This window comes from Lynx rufus, unplaced genomic scaffold (genome assembly GCF_022079265.1).
Source record: "Lynx rufus isolate CCGP_SWC_20201006 ecotype Redwood Valley unplaced genomic scaffold, mLynRuf1.p SCAF_6, whole genome shotgun sequence".
NCBI classification, from domain to species: domain Eukaryota; kingdom Metazoa; phylum Chordata; class Mammalia; order Carnivora; family Felidae; genus Lynx; species Lynx rufus.
In genome coordinates, this window is record NW_025814878.1 from 142,963,490 (window position 1) to 142,986,032 (window position 22,543).

General features: G+C 50.2%; 1 protein-coding gene and 4 non-coding genes across 6 annotated transcripts; 4 read left to right on the forward strand and 1 right to left on the reverse strand.

Annotated features, from left to right (window-relative positions):
* The first annotated feature begins 424 nt into the window (after window positions 1-424).
* Window positions 425-507, forward strand: TRNAL-CAG (transfer RNA leucine (anticodon CAG)). The gene has a single exon. It is a non-coding gene; the product is annotated as a tRNA-Leu (tRNA).
* A 4,047-nt stretch (window positions 508-4,554) lies between these two features.
* TRNAT-AGU (transfer RNA threonine (anticodon AGU)) lies at window positions 4,555-4,628 on the reverse strand. The gene has a single exon. It is a non-coding gene; the product is annotated as a tRNA-Thr (tRNA).
* Window positions 4,629-8,538: 3,910 nt separating this feature from the next.
* Window positions 8,539-8,611, forward strand: TRNAR-ACG (transfer RNA arginine (anticodon ACG)). Its single transcript has one exon. It is a non-coding gene; the product is annotated as a tRNA-Arg (tRNA).
* A 517-nt stretch (window positions 8,612-9,128) lies between these two features.
* TRNAV-CAC (transfer RNA valine (anticodon CAC)) lies at window positions 9,129-9,201 on the forward strand. The gene has a single exon. It is a non-coding gene; the product is annotated as a tRNA-Val (tRNA).
* Window positions 9,202-9,572: 371 nt separating this feature from the next.
* Window positions 9,573-17,255, forward strand: LOC124528511 (high mobility group nucleosome-binding domain-containing protein 4-like). Of its 2 annotated transcripts, none has more exons than XM_047102148.1 (2): window positions 9,573-9,695; window positions 15,558-17,255. In XM_047102148.1, exon 2 carries the CDS (start codon window positions 15,631-15,633, stop codon window positions 15,913-15,915), a length of 285 nt encoding a protein of 94 aa, XP_046958104.1. In that variant the 5' UTR covers window positions 9,573-9,695; window positions 15,558-15,630; the 3' UTR covers window positions 15,916-17,255. The 2 variants fall into 2 exon arrangements, with proteins under 2 accessions (XP_046958104.1, XP_046958103.1); XM_047102147.1 differs by having other exon boundaries at window positions 9,573-9,675.
* The last annotated feature ends 5,288 nt before the right edge of the window (window positions 17,256-22,543 follow it).

Genomic DNA, 22,543 nt, shown 5'->3' on the forward strand with positions numbered 1-22,543 from the left:
CCCGGGGCGGCGCCCGCTGGGAGGAGGGGGAGGGTTAGCGAGCGCCTGCGGGCAGGGCTGCAGCCTGCGCGCACCTGCCGCGGCCCCAAACCTCCCGGGAGAAAGCGCGTGTTCCGGCGACGCGGTGCCACGAGTCCAGCAGGGTTCTGCCCCCTGTGGGGGGAGGGCGCCCTTCTCCCCGGGCATCCCGCCCCGCCCCTCCCGGGGGCCTGGAATCGAATCCGCGGTCGCACGGCAGGTGCCACTCGGCCGCGCCCGGAGCCGGGTGCTATTTATTGCGCGCGGGACGCCGGGGCCGGCGTCCCGCGCGCGGCTCACGAAGGAGCGCTCGTTTCACTCCTGCCCGGAAGGGTTCCGCATCCGGAACTGCTTGGTGTGTGGGTAGAGACACAAATGAATTCGGAGCAAGCCCGCTCGCCAGCGAGTCAGGATGGCCGAGCGGTCTAAGGCGCTGCGTTCAGGTCGCAGTCTCCCCTGGAGGCGTGGGTTCGAATCCCACTCCTGACAGAGCGGTCGTTTTTTTCGAATCCTTACAATGGAAGGTGGCCCGCTACTTTTTCCAATATTCCAACAGCGGAATGATCAACTGGAAAAAAAAAAAAATTCTTGTCTATGCTCTCGAATGGAAGCACTCGGTACGTAGAAGATGATGTAAGGTCTGGTAGTTTTCATCTCCTTTCTCTGTAATTGTCTCTCCTCTCACATTGGAGGAATTGAATGAATGCTACTCCTAAGTTACAAGCGCTGATGTCGGCAGGGCCCTCTTTTGTTTGCTTATAGATTTCTTTTTAATAATACCCTTTTCTCAAGTTCATGTCCCATCCTCCACCCCCATAAGAAATTTGTGGAGAGAGGGTATCTTTTTCCTTCTCAATGTTTTTGTGGAACATATATTTTTGGTTTCAGTGCTTTCGTTTTTAATCCACATAAATGACACTGTTTCATATATCCTATTCCATTTTATTTTATTTTATTTTATTTTATTTTATTTTATTTTACATCCAAGTTAGCTAGCATATAGTGCAACAGTGATTTCACCAATATATTTAATGCCCCTTACCCATTTAGCCCATCCCCCCTCCCACGACCCCTCCAGTAACCCTCTGTTTGTTCCCCATATATGAGCCTCTTATGTTTTGTCTCCCTCCCTATTTTTTTCAAAAAAATTTTAATGTTTATTTATTTTTAAGAGAGAAAGAGACAGAGCATGAGTGGAGAAGGGGCAGAGAGAGAGAGGGACACGGAATCCGAAGCAGACTCCAGGCTCTGAGCTGTCAGCATAGGGCCAGACCCCGGGCTCCAACTCACGAGCTGTGAGATCATGACCTGAGCCAAAGTCGGATGCTCAACCGACTGAGCCACCCGGGTGCCTCCCCTCCCAGTTTTTATATTATTTTTGCTTCCCTTCTCTTATGTTCATCTGTTTTGTATCTTAAAGTCCTCATATGAGTGAAGTCATGTGATATTTGTCTTTCTCTGACTAATTTCGCTTAGCATCATACCCTCCAGTTCCATCCACGTAGCTGCAAATGGCAAGATTTCATTCTTTTTGATTGCCGAGTAATACTCCATTGTATATATATACCACATCTTCTTTATCCATTCATCCATCGTATCCCATTCAATTTTTACCTCATTTCCATCCTACCACGGTTTTGAGGTTTACCTATGTTGCCGTATGCACATCTAGACCATTGCTTTTAATCGCTGCACAGAGATCTGCAAGCGTGGGTTTGCCTACTCACCCAGGGATGACTCCCAGACTGGGTTCAACGCCTGGCCACCACAAAAAAAAAAAAAAAAAAAAAAAGCCATCAATGAACGTCTTCCTATGTTTTCCATTATGAATCTTTCCTTGACATAGAGCGGGAGCAAATGACAGGTGATGAGGGTCTGACAGTTAAAAAGGTTAGACTTCAGAACTGGATCTACGACCCAGGGAATGTGATTTAGACACATAGAAATTCATGTTTAGTGACATCTTCAGAAATATCCCTCAAATTCAAGTTTCCTGATGTTCAGACTGCTTATCTTAAGCATCAATAGTTACAGCTACAAATATTAACAGTGCTTCTATTTTGAACTCAAAACTTAGATAGTGAATATTATTCTAACATAATTTCTTGCAAAGCCCCAAGTAATCAAAAAGCACAGGCCACTGGAATTTTCTCCTCACCATTCCATTTTTAAAAGAAATCCGATCCAATCCCAGGTTACAAGGACAGAAAACAGAGGGAATCTGTTTTATGATCATTGATAATCATTCTGCCCTCTCCCAAATTCCTCAAAATTCACAGAAACCTTCATACATACGCTGAAAGAAAAGCGAGTTGGTATTGCTTAGAAAGACTGTCCTCAGTAAGGTTAGAAAAGAACAAGCAAACGAGGGTTCTCCTTATCGTCCAGGTGGCCGCACACCCAGTCCATTTCTGCCCATTTAGTGTCCTCCCTTGGGCCCTGGCAACATATGAGAAAAGAGGAAATGGCAAACAGGTGCAAAGAGAAGCATTTAGAGACACTTGGAGGGCGAACGGGTTCAATGGTCTTCAGGCTACAGGGGCCCCTGACTCTGCCACTGATAAGCTATGTGACCTTCCGGGCAAGTGACTTTGTAAGCCCGTGCCTTGGTGCCCTCCTCTGTAAAGGGAAGGAAATAACTGAACATCACTTCATAAGTAGGCTGTGAGGATTGCATGACTTAGTAGATATAAAGTGCTTGGCAAAGAACACTTTATTTGCCTGGAAAATCAGAAACACCTGATAAATGATATTTTTTGTTACAATAGAGCACCCGCTCTCTGCTGGGGCCTGTGCTGAACTCTGGAGATCGGAGATCGCCCTTGCTTGAGAGAAAGAGAGAGGGCTTGAGCAGGGGACTGGCAGAGAGAGAGGGAGAGAGAAGCGCAAGCAGGCTCCGCACTGTCGGAGCAGAGCCCGCCGGGGGCCTGAACCCATGACCATGAGATCATGACCTGAGCAGAAACCAAGAGGCGGATTCTTAACCGGCTGAGCCACCAAGGTGCCCCAGTAGCACGTGGTCTTTAAAAACAAAACAAAACCTGAAGCAGGCAAGCAAGCAAACAAATTTATCCCGTGAAGCATTTGATGACTTACGGTCAGGTCAAGTCCGTCTGTGGTCTTTCTGAGAGTTTCAGGATCTGCACACACACAGCCACGCAGTCCACCCCTCTCCTCCCACCCGCCGTCGCTTCCTCGGATCTTCACCTGTAGCCACCCACGGTCCCCTTTGCCAGGAGCATCTTTTCCACGCCTTCTCTCCAGCCCCCTCTCTACATCTCCTCCATGCTCAGTATGGGTGTCACTTCTTCGTGAAGTCTTCCCCCACCTCTTTCCTCCACCAGTCTGGGCTAGTGAACTGCGGCCCCCAGGGCCCCCACCCCCAGTGTTATCACCCGCCACTACCCTGCAACTGCCATTGAACTGTCTGCCGCACCCTCCCCCCAGGCTTTTTACAGCACCATTCATGACCCATGTGCGACTGGCATGGCGCTTGCATAGAACTGGCTCTGGACAAGTAGGCACCGGGAGGCTAAACAAACATTGGATTGTAAATCATTTCCACTCGTACACGTAAATCACTTTCATGGTCCATATATGGAGAGGTAGAAAGGCTTTCAAGCTTTTGGGGAGAGATGGTTAGAGTCCTCACCTGGAATATTCTAGAGCTCCAAGAGCCAGCACCATTACCTCAGTGGTACAGATCGTGCACTCTGTCAAGGGCCTCTGGGCTGGAAGCATCCCGGTAAAGGTGTTCCTGGACCCTGATGGAGCAGGGGGTGAAGGTCAAGTGAAATTCAGTAGCAGGGTGAAGTAGTGTTCTAGTGCTGACGTCTACGCCATGACTCAGCCTGGGAGTCTGCGCCTTGGCTCTTCCTGAACGGCTTGGAGTCAGCCTGGGGCTGCCATTTTCAAGTCGGCCTGTCCCAGTGGGCTATCCATCCACTCTGTGACGTACAGACAGTTGCTTCTTCCTGACGCCTCTTTTCTGAAATCACCGGTGACAAATAGTTTGAGTTTGATGCTCCTTTCCGAAAAAGTCTGAGCACAACACCACCTGTTAAATCAGTTATTTGCGGCTTGCGTGATGTGGTTGGATTTTAGTGGCTGCTGTGAATTGAGATGCTGCACATGTAGCAATCATTCCGGAGGCTGCGCTTTCTGCAAATATTGCCTGCTGATTGTAAGAGTGCATTGGTTTGGAATTCCCCCAGGAAAGAGGATCGGGTGACCAGAGATTATGATGTTGCTTGTAGTTTAAACTTGGTGATTTTGCCTTCTGCTTTCCTTAGTTTCCTCTAGTATTGGCTGCAAAAAAAAAAAAAAAAAAAAAAAAATTACGTGTAAAATAAGTGTTGACACAAAGGAAGATCGAAACTCTTTCTCCTGAAAGAAACGCAAACTCTTTTCTCTCTATGCAGAGTGGCCACCCTGAAATCCACATAAAACACTTTGACGAAATTCCATAGGGGAATTTACCCTTGATGTTACACTTTGATCGCGCATTCTCTTTGCTGGGAGCGGGAAAACCACAAAAGGCCCCGCTGGGATTCGAACCCAGGATCTCCTGTTTACTAGACAGGCGCTTTAACCAGCTAAGCCACGGAGCCGGCACGCCTGCCCGCTTCCAAACCGACATAGAAAAGGAATGATGTTTGCTTTCCTTGCGTGCGTGTCTGCATTTTCCCACCACTGAGGGTCAGGAGCAGCCTAGAGGCTTCTCTAGGCCCAAAAGATGAATCAGTCCCCGCTTCGCCCCCAGAAGACCTAAGAAACTGCGCGGCTGCAGGAAAACTGAGGCCCCTTCCCGCAGGCGCCGGAAAGCGTCTTGTCCCAGAAACTGCGGGGAGGGCGGTTCTCACGCCTCCGCGGGGAGTGTGACCCGGGGCCCCAGGGAGGGGACGCCCGGCTTTTCCACCACAACTTCCCCCAGCACCGAGAACCGTTCCCTCGGGAAGCGAGCTCTGTGTTCTGAGTGTCACGGTCTTTAATGAAAACTCCAGTCATTCCTTACCCCATGGCTTTCCCTAAAATTGGGTTCCACCTGCCTGCTTCTGCTTATAAGGCTAACTAGTGGAATCCCACGGCCGCAACTTTAGAAATACGAGACTTCATGATTAACATCTAGTTTTAGCAAGAGATAGAGAAGCAGCCCCCTCTCCTCCGCAGCTACAGAGGGAGACAAGCTTTCTTGTCCTAAAACTGGTCCAAAGGATTTGTTTTGATTGAGATGTCAAATTGAGAGCATTCACAAGAACTTCTGTATTGTCACGGGGACTTGTGTGTTTGTCACTCTTCCCCAATTTATTCTATTCTCTGTAAAATAAATCTGTCCTTGGGAATAAGATTTGAACAAAGGGTGTTAGTGAAACTCCCAAGAGTTTACAAATTATTGCCATAACCCGAGAATGTAACTTCCCAGATGAAACCTCTAATTACGATTGGCTGTGTTGCCCGAAATCTGTTCTCCTGGGGATAATGCTGAAATCAGCCTTTCGGTATTTCTAAATTGGATCCACATTTGAAGGATTTCGCTGTCACACTGTAAAAGGCAGCCCTTGGCACTTAACCACCACCTCCACACAGTTGAGGGCTGGGGTATAAAAGCCCATGACTCTGCTAGATTTCCCACTGCAGTAAAAACCCGGAAAGTCTATGAAACATGAAATCGGTTTGAGCCTCCATGAAATAAGCACCTATTTCTTTAATATGATAAGATTAGCCATTATATTATTAGTGTGCTGGGAGCCAACATAATCATAAAGAGCACAGCCACACCTACTATGGCCTTGACCAAACTGTGGCAGATTATCAGAAAGACAGCAGAGCGGTATTTGGTCGGGGTTTTTTCCTTTGGTTGGTCACCAGCGGTCAAAATCGGCAGTGAAATGCTGCTAAGTCAAAGCAGCTGTTTAACAAGCCGCAGACAAATCTTGGGGGAAAAACTGAGACTTAGAACAATCGCTTCCAGAACTCTGGGTGCGAATTCTCTCCTCTACGCAATCCCCAGTGTGGCCGGCAAAGCCCGTGGAAGGGCCTCTCACACTTGGCTCTGTTCCTCGCATCTGAAACTGGAGAAGGTGCGGATCTCTGTGTCACCGACTGCTGACAATAATGTAAAGAAACACGGGAGGGGCAGAGAGTGCCATTGTCCACATGCTTGAGAGAGAAACCAGAAGAACAGTGCACTGCGATGGTTATCTTGATGTGTGAACTTGGCTAGGCTGTACAGCGCCCAGTTATTCAACTGAACACCAATCTGGATGTTGCTGTAAAGATATGTTGTAAATATCTTCGTGGGTTAACGTGGTTACAATGAGTTGACTGTAAGATCCTCAGTAATACGGGTGAGCCAGCCAGCCGAACCAATTATTATTTCCCATGAATTATTATTTCCAACCAGGTGAAAGGCTTTATTTAAAAGCAAAATGGAGGCTTCCCGGAGGAAGAAGAAAATCTGTCTTAAGACTGTAGCATCAGCTCCTGCCTGAGATTTTCTAAACTACAGGCCTGCTCCGCAGATTTCAGACTCGCCAGGCTTTGAAATAGTCATTCATTCGTTCGTTCATTCATTCATTCATTCATTCATATTCTCTTACTAGTTCTGTGTTGTTTTTTTTTTTTCTGGACTCTGTTTCTCTGACTGATACAACCACTGAAGAAAAGACTGAACGCTAGAAACTGGAACTCTCAGAAAAGGTGACCCCTAGAAAGCTCTCCAAAAACAAAATGAAAGCATGCCTCGGCTCATGTCAGGTTGTGAGCACCGCGGAGAACTTGGAGGCCGCTGAAGCTTTCAAAACCTGCCCAACGAAGGGAGGTCTCTGCAGACACCGAGGAGAGAACATGTGGACGGGGCCTCCAGCTAGCTGAGTTGAAGCCCATTTTAGAGGTGCAAGACGCGACCCTCGGCTCCAGGGACGCCTTGGGGTCTGGCCTGCCTGCCCATCCTGGGTATGCGATGAGGGTAAAATAGAACCGAGAAGTACCCCAGTTTGCTTCATTTCTCAAAATTCAAGCGTGAGTGTTCGTGTTTCCAAACTGCTCTTGAGAACAGAAATCTCCTTTTGCTTCTTATAGGGAGGCGATAGTCTGTGAACTCGGATGGGAAAATAAATATTTATCTTGACGAACTTGATACTGAAACTTTGTGTTTTATTCCATCTTGAGTGTTGGCAACAAATTACTGTTGTATCTCAGCCCTTTTTATTTTGTCATTTTTGGAGATCACAAGTATTTCACATCAAACTACAGTTGTTACAAATTTCTTTAAATATCATGGATGCTCATTAGTGCTTTGAATTATGGTATTGATTAGACCTGCTGTACATTGTCAGTTAGTGCATTAATAGAGGAGCAAAAACATTGCCACGGCACACGTTTTTAATATTTTGGTAACATATTTCAGTGTAATTGATTTCCCTTTGAAATCGTACGTATTTATCTTTTTTTCTTTCTAGCCAAAACGATTATTCTGTGAGGCAGTCCATAACCACCAAAGTGCCCTAGGCATACAAGTACAAAACCTGGCCAGAGGTCTCCTGTTCCATTGTCCAGGGGGAGATTCCTAACTAGGTCTACTATAAGGTTATGCAGAAAGAGCAGGAACACCTGTATTATTCTTAAGGGCCGTTGCAACCTTATGAACCGAAAACGACTATTTTCTACACTCAGTGGATATGTTCTCGATGTCAGGCAGTTTCACTCGGTTAACAGCCGTCAACTTATCCGCGATGCTCACCCAGGCATGGAGACGACGATTACTTCTCAAGAATTCTGGAGACTGAAACGCACACCTGGGAGATGCTTACTCGCTTCCTGAGAAAGCAAACACGCGCAGTCACGCGTGCGAGCTGACGATGCCCCTTTCAAAGGTGTCAAATTGGGAGTCGCAGGCCCAGCGGTAGGCGCGCAGGCAAGCAGGTGCTTAGCACAGAGCCTTGCTTGGTAAGTACTGAAACACATTTTTTAACGACCGAAGGAGAGACAAGAGAGCACGCCAGATCACGCCACCCCACCACGACCTCCAAGTCCCAACAGATCACATCCACGGTCCTCGCAAGCGGGGGGTCTGTGCGCGCTCTCGCCCCTCCAGGCTCTTTTCCCTGATACCCGCATTTCTCTCTCGTTAATCACCGTCTCCGCCGGGCCTTCCTGGTCTTCCCGATCTTTTTGTTTTCCTCCAAATGCTCATCATGATTATTCTCCTCATGTAGTGCTTCCCTGTCATCTTGTCGATGGACAAGGGCCCACATCGCTTTTCTTCAGGGCTCCACTTCCGGCGCCTCCGACGGTAACACTGGTTGCGGGGCGAACGCGTGGATGGCGAGGTGTCGCGGGCGGAGAAGACGCCGCGGAGGGGAGCACGGACGCCACGGAGCGAGCAGCCCGGCTGCAGGTGACCGGCCGGGAGCCCAGCGGGGCAGCGGGGAGCGCGGCCCGGGCGCGAGCGCGCCTCGCCTGGACCCGCCGGCCCCTGCGTCCTCACGAAAGTATCCGCGGCGACAAACGCCTCCGTGCGGGCCAGTGGCGCAATGGATAACGCGTCTGACTACGGATCAGAAGATTCCAGGTTCGACTCCTGGCTGGCTCGAGGCGGGTCGTGCTATTTTGCCTCTCCCTGGCAGAGCACCGCGGCGCGCCGTGGAGCCCGAAAACTCGGGCACGGCGACATCTGCCTTGCAGGTTCTCCGGGGCCAAAGAGCGCCGCATTTACCGCAGCTGGGGGGGGGGGGGGTCCTCACGCCCCTGCACAGCAAGTTCCGCGTCTCGGCCACGCGGTGGCGCTGAGCAGCCCGAGGCCTGTGCACGGTCCCGGGGCGTGCCTATTCCGATTGAGAAGTAACCGAGGAGGGTCACTCGTGAGCGCTGAAGCCCCTCTCTTGTTTTCTCCCAATCTGGGCATTTCCAGAATAAACTGTTATGGATTTGGTTTCAAGTCTGTACACTGCGAGGGTTTGGCCCGCGCTCTTCACGGGCTCGTGTGGTGCGAACAAGACGGGTGCACGGACGCATGCGCACACAAACGACGCTCGTTTGCACGCATCTGGCAGGCCCGGCGGCGTGTTCTGCAGGGAGAACTGCTCTCGCAGGGAGCCTGCCGCCGTCGTGTTTCCGTAGTGTAGTGGTTATCACGTTCGCCTCACACGCGAAAGGTCCCCGGTTCGAAACCGGGCGGAAACAAGGCTTCCTTTTCTTCTCTCCGTTTTGTAGCTAATTCCTTAAAATTTTGTTTCCTTTATTTCCTAAAACTCTCAGGTCTTCTTTCATACGTTCCCGCCTTCTGTCGTCTTGTCGCCGGGCCGCGGTGCGGAGGCGGCCCCGCCCGAGCTGGGCCGGGGTCCCGCGGACCCGGGCGGCGGCCTGACGTCTCGCGAGCGGCGACGCGGCTCTCCCCCGCTCGCACGCGGCCGCGCGGCCGCCCGCAGCCCCGGAAGCGGTTCCTCGCCGCCCGCCGCCTTCCTGTTCCCGGCGGGGCCCGCTCGGCGCGCCCGCCCCCGGCCCCGCGGCCCGCGCCGGCCCCGCCCCAGCCGAGGGCACCGGCGCCCGGGCCGCGGCTGGGAGCCCCGCGCCTGTCGGACGGCCGCGGGACTCGGGTGCGCCGCCGAGGCGGTCGTGTACCGGGGACCCTCCGGCCGCCGCGCCTCCGGAATCACGGTGTGTCCGCCGGCCCGGGCGTGAGTCTCTGGGAAGGGGCGGAATTCCGGCGGCGCGTCGCCCGGACGCTGGGGCGGACACCTGGGGGGGCGGCCGGGGGGCCGAAGGGACCGCGCCGGCCGGGCCGTGGCGGGTGGGTTGGCCTGCCCCCCCGCCCCTCGGCGTCCGTCTCCCCCACTCCCGGGGGCCTCACCTGCGGGAAGCCCCCCTCCCCGCCGCCCCGGGGACCCCGGAGGCCCGGGTCTGCCTGCGCTTTGGCCTTCTGCCCTCCCCGCCCGAAGAAAGTTAAGAAACGGACCCGCGGTGGGTTCTGCGCGTCGCCTCGAAGCTTGGGGTCACGGGCCGCACCTGCTCGGAATCGGGTCTTGAGCCCCGGTGTTTGGCCTCTGACCTCGGCCCCCTGGTGTGCTTGCGTGTTAATTGGATCCATCAAAGGCTTTTCTGGCGCAGAAGTCTTGGTATCCCACCCGACAGCCTCAGGATTTCCTTCGTAGATGATTATTACTACCACGACCACCACTGCTTTTTGCTTTTAAGGGTCGGCCGAGCCTAGTCTCCCAAGTCAGCGGGGCTCTGGGTTCCCTGAAATGACTGATGCCAATGTGATGTGTTTATGGGCATAAGAAAGGGCAGTCTTTACCTAATGAGCTTTCCTTCTCTCTCTCCCTCCTCCATTTTCATCCTGTCTCTGCCAAAAAAAAAAAAAAAGACATGATTTTATCATCTTGTTAATTCCCTCGTTAGCAAGATAATAAGGTTTGGCAGGTGGCCGGTAGAAATTTATCTAAGACACTTTCATTTACAGTCTCTTCCCTGCCACTCAGAAATAGGAGGGAGTTAATGTGCCCAGAAAGCAGGCCGGGGTCTCAGGGGCCTGGGAGACGTTGGAGATTTGTCCTCGGATGCCAGTGGACGGGAACACCGAAGCGAGTGTGCCCCAAGCCAACCAGTTGCAAATGGGTGACAGTTTCGTTTAGAAACCCGTGGCTCTCTGCTTCTCTTCAGACCAGGAGAACCCTGGCAAGATGCAGCTGCCCTACCCTTCTAGACACTCTGCCCTTTGTCACCTTTCGCTCCCCAGTGCCCCTCACTTAACCCCAGATGGGAGCTCGGGCTGCAGCCCTGACTGATCTCACAGCGTCCGGCAGGTGGAGAACAGATAGGCCCTAGACGGCGGCTGACGCCAGGTGGGCTCTTGTCCCGCGGCTCGCCTTGCACACCAGCTTTCCTTCGGTCGAGTCCTTTATTCTCCCTTCCCCAAACTTGGCGTTAGCAGCCTTCTTCCAGGTCTCCCGTCCAACCCCAAAGCACGATCTTGCCCTGAGTAAGAGGCAGAGAGAAGGTGGCCTTGCGACTTTGGGGGTGGGATTGAGACCAGAACCCAAGCTAGAACTGGCTCCCAGAAATCCAGATCAGTAAATGCTGCTAAAATGCGCCCTGTGCGAGTCTGCTGGGAATGGGGTGGGGCATGTATTGGATGGGGTGGGATTTGCTCCGTGGATACTGGAGACAGGCTTGCGAGGAAAGAGAAAAAACCATATGGGGGAAGGATTTTGAGAGCCGTGCCAAACCTCACAGGGAATCTCGCCCGGCATGTGCTCTAGGTCAGTAGGGTCTTTGCACTCGCCCCTCCTGCGTTAATGTGCCGGAGCTGTGTGACAAAATGCCACAGGCCGCGTGTCGGAAACAACAGAAGTGTATTTTCTCCCAGTTCTAAAGGCTGGAAGTCCGGCATCAGGATGTTGACAGGTTTGGTTTCTTCCCAAGCCTCTCTCCTTAGCTTGGATGGTCACCCCTCTGTGTTGTCTGTGTCCCCGATCCCCTCTTATAAGGACAGGAATGCTGTCGGGTCGGGGCCCACCCCTACGTCCTCATTTTACCTTAACTGCCTTTTTAAAGGCCCTGCCTCCAACTGCAGTCACAGTATGAGGTCCTGGGGGTCAGGACTTCTACCTAGGAATTTGGGGAGGGGGTGTGCAAATTCAGCTCACTTCTGGGGACTGTGATGGATGTATCACATATCCTGTTGACACAGTTTGGAGAATCCCCAGCAGTGCGTCTCCCAGAGGATTATAGCACAGCTGCTTCCAAGTCGGCCTTAGCAGGTTTCTCCTGCACATGAAAGCTAGGATTTACTCTTCATTTGACCATTAGGTGTTTTAGGCTATTTCTGCCAGTCAATTTAAACTTCCTAGGTCTCTTACTAATGGAAAAATGCCCATCTTCGTAGCTAACAGAAGCATTTTAAGGAAAGGATGTTGCCTCTCCCCCGGGGGCTGCTGAGGGAGAGAGAGCCTCGACGTTACAGAACAAGCAGTCTGGTTAAACGAAGAGTTCTCCGGTGAGGTGTGCAACCTGGGAGAGAGTGATTCAGAGTCTCACTGTGTTCCTGTTCTGTTCTCTGTTACAATAGCACTTCCAAGGACAAAGCTGTATTCACAAAGGGGGACTGTTAAATTCCTAAAACTTGAAACATTGTTGCCCTGTCTTGATCATTTCTTGCCCTGGAGATAGCCATGGAAAGTCCTATTTCTGGATTCCCGCAGTTACAACATTAGGTAGATTTATCTGCCAGCCGGTAATAGTTCTTCCCTCTGACGTACACGATGGAATGTTTGTCGCCCTGTGAATTCTATATTTTATTGTCTGACAAATTATTTCGTCTTGTTTTAATTCTTAAAATATGGGGGGGGTTGTTTTGTTTTTTTTTTTGAATCAGTAGGCTTCATTTTTTTTTTTTTTAAGAACAGTTTTAGTCTTTCAGACAAATTGAGCACAAAGTACAGTTTCTCCTATTATTAAAGTTTCTCTTCTTATTAACAACTTGCACTGGAGTGGTACATGTGTTACAATCGATGAGCCAGGATTTCCACATAATTACCTGAAGTCCACGGTCTACATTCGGCCTCCCTCTTTGTATACAGTGGAGTTTTGCTAAATGCCTAATGTCGCGTATCCACCATTACGGTAACATACAGAATGGTTTCACTGCCCTCAAAAGCCCCCTGTAGGCGGGGAGCCTGGGTGGCTCGGTTGGTCAAGCGTCCGACTTCGGCTCAGGTCATGAGTTGGAGCCCCGCATTGGGCTCTGCGCTGACAGCTCAGAGCCTGGAGCCTGCTTCGGATTCTGTCTCCCTCTCTCTGCGCCTCCCCTGTTCATGCTCTGTCTCTCTCTGTCTCAGAGATGAGTAAACATTAAGAAAAAAAAATTTTTTTTAAATAATTATGCCAGGACAACAGGGATAAACCCAGCCACCCTAGCACCAGACCAAATGATTTTCATGCCGTAAAAGATCTCTCAACGTTGGTCCCTTCATCTTAAGAGCAGCTGTCTCCCTGCCTGTCCCTCTCCAGGCACACCGTCACCACACACAGCGTTAGCCTGTGGGATCTCTAGCCTCCTCAATTATTTTCTTTAAAAATCATTTTCTGTATTGCGCCAGAATTTGGGTTAAAACACACACACACACACACACACACACACACACACACACCTTTTGTTCTCTAAGAATTGTTCAAGCATTTCTTTAGTGGTACGTTTGGGAGAGGAAATAAAAAGAGGATAAATTAGGCCTCAGTTCACGGAATGTCTGGGCCGCGTGTCCTCGGACGAGGGCGGGCGAGTCCCCTGGACCAGCAGACACATGCTGCGCTTCTGTGGCAGCAGGGGCTTCGTGACCCTCAGGAATTTAGAATATTTAGAGGCGGGCGAAGGGCGCTGCAAGGGAGAGAAGGGTCCTGCTAATTTCACATTAGCTTTTCACTGCATTGCTGTTCAGCATGGGAATGCAACTGTCCCTCCTGTTCATATCCTTCCCTGTTCCCAAAGTCCCTCACCAGGTCCCAAGGGCAACACTGACTGATTCAGGCACTTTGGCTCTTTCTTCTTCATGCTAATATATTTCTCCCTCTGTTGCACGAGGAGGAAGGGAGAAACAAAATTTTCAGCGGCTCTAGTCATGGTGAAAAAGTGGGGAGAAAAATGGCTAATTTGATACTTTAGCACGATTTACAGGTGGGTCCTTTTGTTAGCCAAGGAACATAAAATCAAAACAGGTTTGCTCAAGGATCAGGTTTGCCCACGAAGTATCTAGATAGTGAGGTCCAGCAAAAGAACACAACAGGACTTTGGAGCAGTTTAGGGACAAGGTAATTTTTTTTTTTTTCCTCAAAACGTTGTGGAGTGGGGCAGGGCAGAGGTTACAGAATTCCCCAGGAAATGGTTCAAGGGTGGGGGGTGGGCAGAGGTCTGAGCCGCTAGACTTGGCCTAAAGCTTTAAAAGAGTTCCCATGCCACTTGGGACTGGCAGCCACAGCCCCGGGTCCTAATTACCCGACCCCAAATAAATCACCTTCTGTTCTGTGTGCTTCTGTGTGTTCCTGTCCCACCCCCGGTCCAAGGAAGAGAGTGCTACCTCATCCCTTCCTCTGGACCCCCACCCTGTCTCCAGCCACCGGCTCTTTCTCGATGCCCTTCGATATGGCTCTTGTCCCGATTTTTACCTTTATCCCTTCTTTTGTTGTCATTGTTGTTTTCTGTTTCGGTTTTACTACATGCTTGCGGTGTAGACATGTCATTTGGCTGTATGCTTGTCAGTGGATCTATACCGTACATATTTGGCAATCTGTTGTTTTTGCTCAACGTTACGTGCTTGAGATTCATCCTAATCTCTTCGTTTCTGCTGCTGACTCGCGTTCCTTTGCAACGATGCTAATAATGGATTGATCTCTTCTGCTACCGAAAGGCCAGTGGGTGGTGTAGAGGTTCGTAAACATTCTCATCGGGATTTCCTGTGTTCATCTCCAAGAATTCCTCTAGGTAAACACCCAGAAGTGAAATTGCTTTTCAGGATATTTTCAAATTTAATACACTAATTTACACACAAATAAACAGCACAGCCCAGCAGTGCATGATGCTTTAATTGTTCCACATCTGCGGGGCGCTTGATTTTGTCAGGCCATTTAGTTTCCACCAATTTGATGGCCGTGAAATGTCAGTGTGTCTTTCTCTGTGTTACTAGTGAGGTTGGGCATACTCGTACGTGCTTATTCACCATTCGTGCTGCTTCTAAGAAGTTCTTGTAAACACTTTTGCTCATTGTTTTAAAATTTTCATTTTGCCCTTCTCTTGTGGATCTGTAGCCATTCTTTTTTTTTTTTTTTTATTGCTCATTGTTTTAAAATTTTCATTTTGCCCTTCTCTCGTGGATCTGTAGCCATTCTTCTTTTTTTTTTTTTTTAATTTTTTTTTCAACGTTTTTTATTTATTTTTGGGACAGAGAGAGACAGAGCATGAACGGGGGAGGGGCAGAGAGAGAGGGAGACACAGAATCGGAAACAGTCTCCAGGCTCCGAGCCATCAGCCCAGAGCCTGACGCGGGGCTCGAACTCACGGACCGCGAGATCGTGACCTGGCTGAAGTCGGACGCTTAACCGACTGCGCCACCCAGGCGCCCCTCTTTTTTTTTTTTAATTTCTTAATGTTTATTTTTGAGAGACAGAGCACAACTTGGGGAGGGGCAGAGAGGGGGGGGGGGGGACACAGAATCCCAAGCAGGCTCCGGGCTCCGAGCTGTCAGCACAGAGACCCACACGGGGCTCGAACTCATGAACTCTAAGATCATGACCTGAGCCCAAGTTGGAGGTTCAACTGACTGAACCCAGGCGCCCCAGGAATTCTTTGTATATTCTGGATTCGGATCCCTTGTCAGTTCTGTGTGTTAGGAATATCTTTACCCAGCTTGGAACCTATCCTTTTACTTTTTTATACTATCTTCGATTTGTACAAGTTCTTCATTCTAATACAGTCAACCTTGAATGTTAATGTAGTTCCATCTGTCCGTCCATCCCGTAATGGCTTACACGCTTTGTGTTTGTTACAGAAATCTTCCCGGAAGCAGTGTGAGGAAGGCAGAAGCCGCCGCCCTCCCTGGCCTGGCGAAGCCACCCGCCACCATGCCCAAGAGAAAGGCAAAAGGCGATGCTAAAGGTGACAAAGCCAAGGTGAAGGGTGAGCCGCAGAGGAGATCTGCGCGGCTGTCTGCCAAACCCGCTCCCCCAAAACCGGAAGCCAGGCCTCCAAAGGCCGCTGCCAGGAAGGCCGAGAAGCGGCCCAAGGGGAGAAAGGGGAAAGCAGAGGGCGACAGGGTTGGGGACAAGGCCGGGGACAAGGCCGGGAAGAACCCGGACGCTTCCACGGCCCCGTCACAGAAAGCAGAAGGCAGCGGGGACGCCAAATGAAATGTACTTTTTTCATAACTCAACTTCTAGTGACTCTGCTGTTCGAGATACTGTCTGTCTTCAATCAGCTTTTATAAAAGTGTAGAACTTGGGCTCCTATTTCCAACTTCCGCCGTTGGCATACAAGACGCATTGTTGTTGCCCCTGTGGAAAGCGCAAATCCCGCTGACAGAATGTCTCCGGGGCCCGATTGAAATGGGGGGAGATGGCGCCTCGTGTCCTCACTGTTGAAGATTATTCTCGGTTCCCGGGAGGGGTCTCCTGTCAGCCCCCCCGGGCTCAGAAGCCTTCCGGCATGGAGAAGCAAAACCCCATGGCTTCTCTCCTGAGGCGAGCGGCATACACTGGCCTTCCTGGAATAGTCATGACGCGGCCTTGGCGCCCCCAGCCTCCTGTCGGGTGATCGCACTCAGGCCTTCTGGCCGTAACAGCAACATGGCGTTGCCCCAAAGAGCCAGGATCCCTGTGTGTAGCTGGCGGGCGATCCCGGTGGCCATCCTGGACTTTTTAGCTCCTCGCCCCCACGTCAGAGTTGACCCGTGAAAAGATCTCACGTACCTCACGCGAAACACCCACGCCTCCCGAGAACGGCACCTTTTCGGAAGAGCAACAGAAGACTGTTGACTTGGGGGGGGCGGGGGGGGGAGTTTGAATGTTGTCGGGCGTTGTGTGGATTGATTGTCACCCGTGTCCTCCTGGAAGTGGCTGGTCCTGAAAAGTATCTTATAAAAGCTGAATGCATATTAGCCTGGTGGGAGGGGGATCATTTCCTACCCACAGCCCTAGAGATGTTCTTTCCTGCACCTTAAACATAGTTTTACATTTCACTCTCGTCCGCAGTCTTCTCTGCACTGATCGGCGTGCAAAGTATGAGATAGAAGTTCAATATAATATTGTGTCCAGGTGGATGAGCCGTGGTCGTCGCTGCACCATTTTCTGAAGAGTTCATTCCTTCCCATGGGTCCGGAACACCAGCTCTTTCGAAAATGGAGTCTCTTGGGGGTGGGTGGGTGCGGGGCAGGGCGGGTGTGGACTCTCTTCTGACTCACTGGTCAGTTTGCCCAACCCCACGGCAGTGCAATATAGTCCTGAGCACTACAGCTTTTAGAAAGAGGTCTTGGTATCTCAGGACAAATCTCACCTCCACCTCCAAAATAAAGTCCCCACCAGACTTGTCTTCTTCGGGAGCATCGTGGCCATCCTCAGCCGTTTGCTAACGGCTTTTAGAATTAGATTTGCTACAACTTTTAGAATTAGATTGATCAGTCCTTTTATTTTTAAATTTTTTTTAATGTCTATTCATTTTTGAGAGACAGAGACAGAGTGTGCGTAGGGGAGGGGCAGAGAGAGAGGGAGACACAGAATCCCAAGCAGGCTCCAGGCTCTGAGCTGTCAGCACGGAGCCTGATGTGTGGCTCGAACTCACGAATCGCGAGATCATGACCTGAGCCGACGTCGGACGCTTAGCCGACTGAGCCACCCAGGCGCCCCTAGCTTGACCAGTTCTAAAACAAAACAAAAATGCTGGAATTTTTATTGGACTTATATTGAATTCATAGACTAATTACAACGTCGAGTCTTCCCTTGAACATGATGTAGCTCTTCATTTATTTAACCTTTTTAAGTGTCTTTCAATAAAGTTTTATAATTTTCTCCATAAATGTCTATTGTTAATATTTCCTAGGGACTTTATACTTTTTGATGCTGTTTTTGTGGTATGTTTTTAGTTCCTGCATTTTCTAGCTAGTTGATTTTCGTATCCAGCATCTTTGCTGAACTCTCATTCGTGTAATATGTGTGTATATTCTTTTGGGCTTTCTACATAAGTAAACCATATGTTGTGTATATGCAAACAGTTTTGCTTCTACACAATGTTATTCCCTCTTTTACTCTTTCTAACGCTGGGCATCGTCCAAGTTGCTGGGGCACAACAACTAACAAAACAAAGGCGGCTTTCGCCAAGCTTCTATTCTGGTGGGGGGCTTATGTCACTTATGTGACGAGGGGCCTTAAAAGTGGGTGCTATGTAGATAGGGTGGTTAGGGAAGTCCTCCCTGATGAGGATGACACCTGAGCGGAACCCTTAATGAAATAAAGGAACAAGAGAGGTCCACAGGAGGGAAAAGCGTTCCAGCAGAGGGAACGGCAAATGCAGGCAGGAGGTGACAATGTGTTTGGCTGTTTGGCTCGCTGAGGGAGAGCAAGGAAGGAGAAGAGGAATTGGAAAGAGGGTGGACAAGAGTGTCTCTGAACATTATGGGATACTGTTAGAGTTTCAGACAGAGAATAACAATCTGAGTTGTGGAGGAGGGTGTGGGGGCACCGATGTGTGGGCAGGCAATAGGCTGCAAGGGACGGACAAAAGTTGGAGGAAGATCCGCTAAATGGCTGTCACTGAGTAGCATGAGACTATTTTATCAAGCTGTCTTACTGTCTGTCCCCCTGCTCAGCTGTCCCCACCTCATTTTGCTTGGTAACCAGCAAACATGTATCTGTGCCTTCTCTTTGCCAAGCAACAGATCGGGGTCAAAGAAAAACATGCCCTGTCCTCAGAGTCCAAAGTCAAATGCAGTAAAGTCACCACACGGTACTGTGCCTGGTGTGGGGCTAATGCCACAGAAGATCCTGACCGTGATGCCAGGGCAGGAAGGGGTCCTGGGTTGTTTGACACTTAAGCAGCACAATGCAAACAGGAGTTAGTCAAGCAAGAAGTCCTTTAAGCAAGAAGGAGTGGGGGAAAGAAAGCCTTCTAGAAAGAGCAATGACATTTGCAAAGAGGTTAAGAGAACACGGTGCATAGTAGGTGGTCAATAAATTGTTGAATCCAAAGAATGATTTAAATGCATCACCAAGTAAATTCTAGCAGGTTTTTTTTTTTGTTTTTTTTTTTTTTTTTACAGTAGGGAAGTTCTCAAGTGCTGTTTGCCAAACACTGTCCAGTGATTTCCATGCGTAAGTTTATTTCCATGACCCTATGAGCTGAATATTATTATCCCCATTTTACTTTACACTTAGTGACACTTGAGACAAACAGATTAATTTGCCTTGAGGTCAGTGAGTGGTAAAATCCGTATTAAGACCCAGGTCTACAACTCGGGGGGTTAGAAAGCCCCTCATTGTTGGAAAGATCAGCGGTATAAATTTCAAATGTAATCCATCCAGTTTCTGAGTAAATTAAGGAAATTGCCCAAGATACCACTAGAAAACAATCAAATGCAAGCTATCCACACGCTAAACAGTTGTGATTTCCAGCGAAGACAGGTGGTAATGAAAGGACACTAAATTCCAGGGGGATGTACTGCATTTTTAAAAATCCAGGATCGTGTTCTGATGGAGCCGAAGGATGGAACCCACGAACGAGGTTAAGAGCGGCACAGGCACCAAATTTATTAGGGCGAGAATGAAACAAAACTCCTGCTACCCACTACCCGGGAGGGGCTCCTTACAGAGGAGGCCTGTTTAGACAGTCCTCAGTGTGTCAGGAGGGAGTTTATCAGCCTGGTTAGTGGCCAAACACATTTTACAAGAGGCCTTCAAATCCGGGGCATGATTTAGGGCCATTCACAGCTGGACCTAGGGTATCTCAGTCTATTTGCTTGGTTTCCTGCAGGAATGATAATTTCAGTAGTCAGTAGGGGCCCTGATGAAAAATAGTAAAGACAGGAACCCATCAGGGTCTAAGAGACGTTCCAACACATGTCGTCCTTACAGCGACTTCCCTAGGAAATAGTCCCCAGTTGGGATCTAATTTAATCATGCGCGGACTGGTTTCGGCCGGCTCTGAGTGGCGTTCTCTGGGCCAGAGGCGGCTAGACCAGGGATCTGGAGGGGCCCACATTAGACCAACGAAGAGGAAACCTCACAAGGGAGTCTTAAGAGTGGCAGCCGTCCTGGTGACTTAGGTGGCCGTCCCACGCCCAAGACGGACAACTTGGTTATAAGGACAGGAATAAAGAGAGGGCATCAAGTTTCTGGTCTTACCATTCCTGCCAGGGTACTAACTTCCAGCCAAAAGGCAGCCTTTCTCCTCCCTGCGGAGAAGCCTCGGGCACCAGAGGCCTGCAGCCGGAGCAAACTGACATGAAACTGTTCCTGCAAAAGCCCCTGAAATAAAAGGAAAGAGGAGAGGAATCACCAAGTTAGCGCTGGGGCTCAGAGTCCAGATGAAAAAACTCAAAGCCCCACGTAAGGGCGCCACAGTGATAAAATTATAAAGTGAGGTTCATGAGCAAATGGCTGAGAAAGAATTCTTGAGGTGTTTTCTGGTGGAAAAAGGTGCTTTTACTACAGCAAAGGGACAGGACCCAGGGGGCAGAGAGGGCTGCCCCGGGGGGTTGTGAGGAGTGACTGGTTACGTACTTTCAAGTCAGTGGGAGTGAGGATAAGTCAGTCTCTGAGGAATTTGGAAGCAAGGTTTCAGGACGTTGAGGGGCAGCTGCTGTTAAGATAAGGTTGCTTTTAGTCTTTAATGAAACAAAAACATGAAGGCAGCAGGGCGGCCATGAGGGCCTCAAGGTCACGGTCTGCACATCTAGCAGTCGGCTGCAAGCGGCGGCAAGGAGATTTAAACTGCATTTCTCTTGCCTTCGTTTCCCTCATCAAGTGGTCATATGGAATTTAGAATTTCAGCGTATCTCTAGCACCACAAAGCTAGAAAGGGTTATTTATTATTATTTTTTTCTGTACAAAGAGGCTAGGGTCTTAGCCAAATATTTCTAAGCGGGGAGAGCAAATTAGGAAATAATATATCAGCCCTGAAACCTCTCTGCCCACTTTTCCTGTCTGCAAATTCCTCAATTAACACCCTGGTCCGTGACTGTTTTGAGCATGTGGGTGTCTGACACCAAATAGACGGAGCGATCTAGAGTTTTCCAGAATGACAATTCTGACCCTCGAAAGTGAGTCAATGGTCCTGGCAGAGCTAGAAAGCCGAAGGAGGGAAACGTATTTTCCTGGATCCACCCCTGTCCCTCCCAGTTCTGTTACGGGGTGAACTGGGAAGACCCCGGGGCCTGGGGCCTCCACCCACCCACCCACCCCTGGGGTGAACTGGGAAGACCCCGGGGCCTGGGGCCTCCACCCACCCACCCACCCCTGGGGTGAACTGGGAAGACCCACCCAAGGAGTCCCCGAAGGGTATTGGTCTTGTCACAAGAAATTCAAGGACACGCGTGCAGCACGACCAGCCACACAAGCGGGAAAGTTTATTAAAGGGAAAAGTACGATCTCGAGACACCAGAGCAGGCGGCTCGAGAGAGACAGAGACAGAGACAGAGAGAGACAGAGACAGAGAGGACAGCCGCCATCCCCGAGGGGTTGGGTTCCCCCCCCCCATGTTTCACCGCCGGTTGGGAACCGGGGGACAGAATGTTCAGGACTCGGGGCTGGTCTCCCACGTTTCCTCCTCTCTTGCTCAGAGCCTCCCGTGCTGGCGCCGCCACCCGGGGCCCGTCCCGTCCGTGAGACTTGGAGATAGTGAGGCCTGCGGTGTAGATAACGGGCATCCTGTTCAAGTACGAGCCGTGGATGGGTTTGGCGGTGGGGGGAGGGGGTCGTGAGCCAGCGGCCAAGAAACAAGTCTGGAGACGTCTTGGGTGCCAAAAGGTGATTGTATATAACCGCCCGGGGACAGGACCCGCGGGCAGGGAGAGCTGCCCTGGGGTTGCGAGGAGTGCCGGGTTCTCTGTTTTTGGGTTTGTGGAGGAAAGGAAGGTAGAGATAACCTGAGTCTCTAAGGAAATTTCTGTCCGCTGAACGCAGCGTCTACAGGGCCTTGGGAGCCTGGCTGTGGTTAAGATAAGGCTGCTTTTTGTTTTTGATACGACAGCGACAGCAAGGCAGCGGTGAGTTCCTTTCTGGGTTCCGTTCTGGGGGCCTCAGGCGCCTAGCAGTGGATGCAGGTCGTGAGAAGGTGTAATCGAAGCCACATTTCTCCTGCCTTTGTTCTCCTCAGTGGGAAAATGTCTGTGACTTCTGCTGGTGACGGAACCACAGACGCTCCTGACGGTGGTTGGCTCCCTACGTTCCTAGGTTAAGGGTACAGCCAGATTTCAGCTCCAGCTCGGAGATCTGAAAGGTGCAAATGTCCACCAGTCCCCAAGGTAAGAAACCCTGCAAAAGCGCTTAACGCGGTGTCTGGCCCGTTGAGGGACCCCCAGAGAAGTGGATAGTGGCAATTCAACTATTACTTTGCATGTGCCCGTTCAGGTTTCTTTCGGGGAACCGCGGTAAAGCCGATCACATGAAGTGTTGGAGGGACCCCAAAATGAGTCAGAATGGAGCCCATGGCTTCAGGCATTTTTTTAATTCACTTTTTGACCGAGGTACAGTTGACGAATACTGTGTTAGTTTCAACCGCCCCACGTAGGGACTCGGTGTCTGTGCACCTTGTGAAATGATCGCTGCCATTGTGTGGCCAACGTCTGTCATTTTACACAGTGACAAAAAACCTTCTGGGTGATGAGCATGTTCAAGATTTACTCTCTTAGCAAAACTGGCAGCTGTGTAATAGAGTATTATTGACTGTATGAACTTCGGTTACTTATGCATCGAACTAAATGTGTAATCCGCTATGTAAATAACATATCTGCATCTACTTGTGTGTACGAATGCCTTTAGATGTGAGTGC

What these genes read in the sequence shown, in the direction of transcription:
- LOC124528511 (XM_047102148.1), top strand. Translation starts at nt 15,631, where the DNA reads ATGCCCAAGAGAAAGGCAAAAGGCGATGCTAAAGGTGACAAAGCCAAG.